The sequence below is a fragment of the Topomyia yanbarensis genome, chromosome 2, assembly GCF_030247195.1.
Source record: "Topomyia yanbarensis strain Yona2022 chromosome 2, ASM3024719v1, whole genome shotgun sequence".
NCBI classification, from domain to species: domain Eukaryota; kingdom Metazoa; phylum Arthropoda; class Insecta; order Diptera; family Culicidae; genus Topomyia; species Topomyia yanbarensis.
In genome coordinates, this window is record NC_080671.1 from 150,465,087 (window position 1) to 150,466,608 (window position 1,522).

Sequence of the window (1,522 nt, forward strand, 5' to 3'; positions counted from 1 at the left end):
GTCAATTCCGCTATGTTCTATAGAATTATTGAACTTTTTTGCGCAATGAAAATTAACGTTGGTTCAAATTCAGCCAATTTATTCTGATATGAGGTACCTTTGCCAACTACTAGTAGGAGACAGTTCATTATTCTTTGCGAAAATTTCTCAGTCTTCAAAAGTTGTACAGATATCTGAGAATCGTACATCTGTATTGGGTCTCACAATATTTGGTCACTTTAGGTAAATACCAAACTAGTTGGAAATCATAACTCCTTTTACGAATCTTTTGCCTTCTAATTGTCTTCCGAGTGTATCCAAAATCTATAATTATGTTTTCTGTATCCCCTTCCAGAATTGACGGCAGCAAGTACAACACGCTGGGTACACCGCGCCGCCAAAAGACACTCGCGGTGGCAAGTAAACGACACGAATCTCCAACCCCTTGTGATATGCCCAGCATCGATGTCGATTCCCAGCCGCCGTCGCTGGACGGCTGCATCAAGCGGCGCTCGTTTACCAAAAATAATGCCAACAGTTCGAAGCTGATAAGACGATCGCTGGTGGGCAAACAGTCGCCCGTATACAACGTGGACCAAGTCACCAAAAGCACGATGAACTTGTGCGACGATGAGAAGCTAGAGCTCAGTGGAGCTTCCGACGATGCAGAAACGAGCAGCGGAACGGGCTCTCTGGAGATGGACAAAAGCATGGCCAATTTTTGTACCCTGCCTAGGCGACCGAAGAGTTCGCTCTGCTCATTTCTAACGGTCACCTTCGAGAAGGGACCGGGGAAAAAATCGCTGGGATTTACGATTGTTGGCGGTAGAGATAGTCCGCGGGGGGCGTTGGGTATTTTTATCAAAAGCATTTTACCGACCGGACAGGCGGCCGAAGATGGTCGCCTGAAAGCGGGAGATGAAGTTCTTGCAGTTAACGGGCAGGTTTGCCATGATCTGACGCATCTGGAAGCGGTAAAAATGTTCAAGAGCATTAAATCAGGCGAAATAGTTCTGCAATTGTGTAGGAGAAGTAAGATTAATAAAGAGGATCGGGATGGTATAGTAAAAGGTTAGGGTCTGCTCAGTACGTTTTCATGAATCCTTGTTTTAAAAGGCTGTGTAGAGAGTTTTGATGTGAAAATATTTCTGTGCAATTTGTTTCAAAAGAACACATATAATACAATTTGAGAGCGAACTACTTTTTCAAGAGACTTATTAGATTAGTGAAAAAATATTTCAGAAATGTAAAAAGTTATACTACTAAGATTCAAAGATGTACACCCTTTATGTCAAGTCTGCTGTTGTTAACCTTGAAACAAGCATTTTTGGAGTCTATATGTAAAACATTAGGAAACATCTGAGAATGAAACAATATACAATATACAATATAATGACGAAGCAGTTCTGTATGATTTTTCCGAAAACCTTTGCGGAAGCTTTTATCAAATGCCAAACAATGTTTTATAAGGGCACTTATCATATCATATAAATGACACAGTGGATTCTTGTCAATCCAGATTAATGTCGAGTAGTTGCACTTC

General features: G+C 41.3%; 1 protein-coding gene across 7 annotated transcripts in view; it reads left to right on the forward strand.

The window, feature by feature from the left end:
• LOC131681734 (uncharacterized) overlaps window positions 1-1,379 on the forward strand; it is a 261,792-nt gene extending 260,413 nt beyond the window's left edge. For all 7 annotated transcript variants that reach the window (XM_058962718.1, XM_058962716.1, XM_058962717.1 and 4 more), the window contains one exon: window positions 335-1,379. In XM_058962718.1, coding sequence (XP_058818701.1) covers window positions 335-1,055 — 721 coding nt within the window. In that variant the 3' untranslated portion in view covers window positions 1,056-1,379. The remainder of the gene's footprint in view (window positions 1-334) is intronic.
• The last annotated feature ends 143 nt before the right edge of the window (window positions 1,380-1,522 follow it).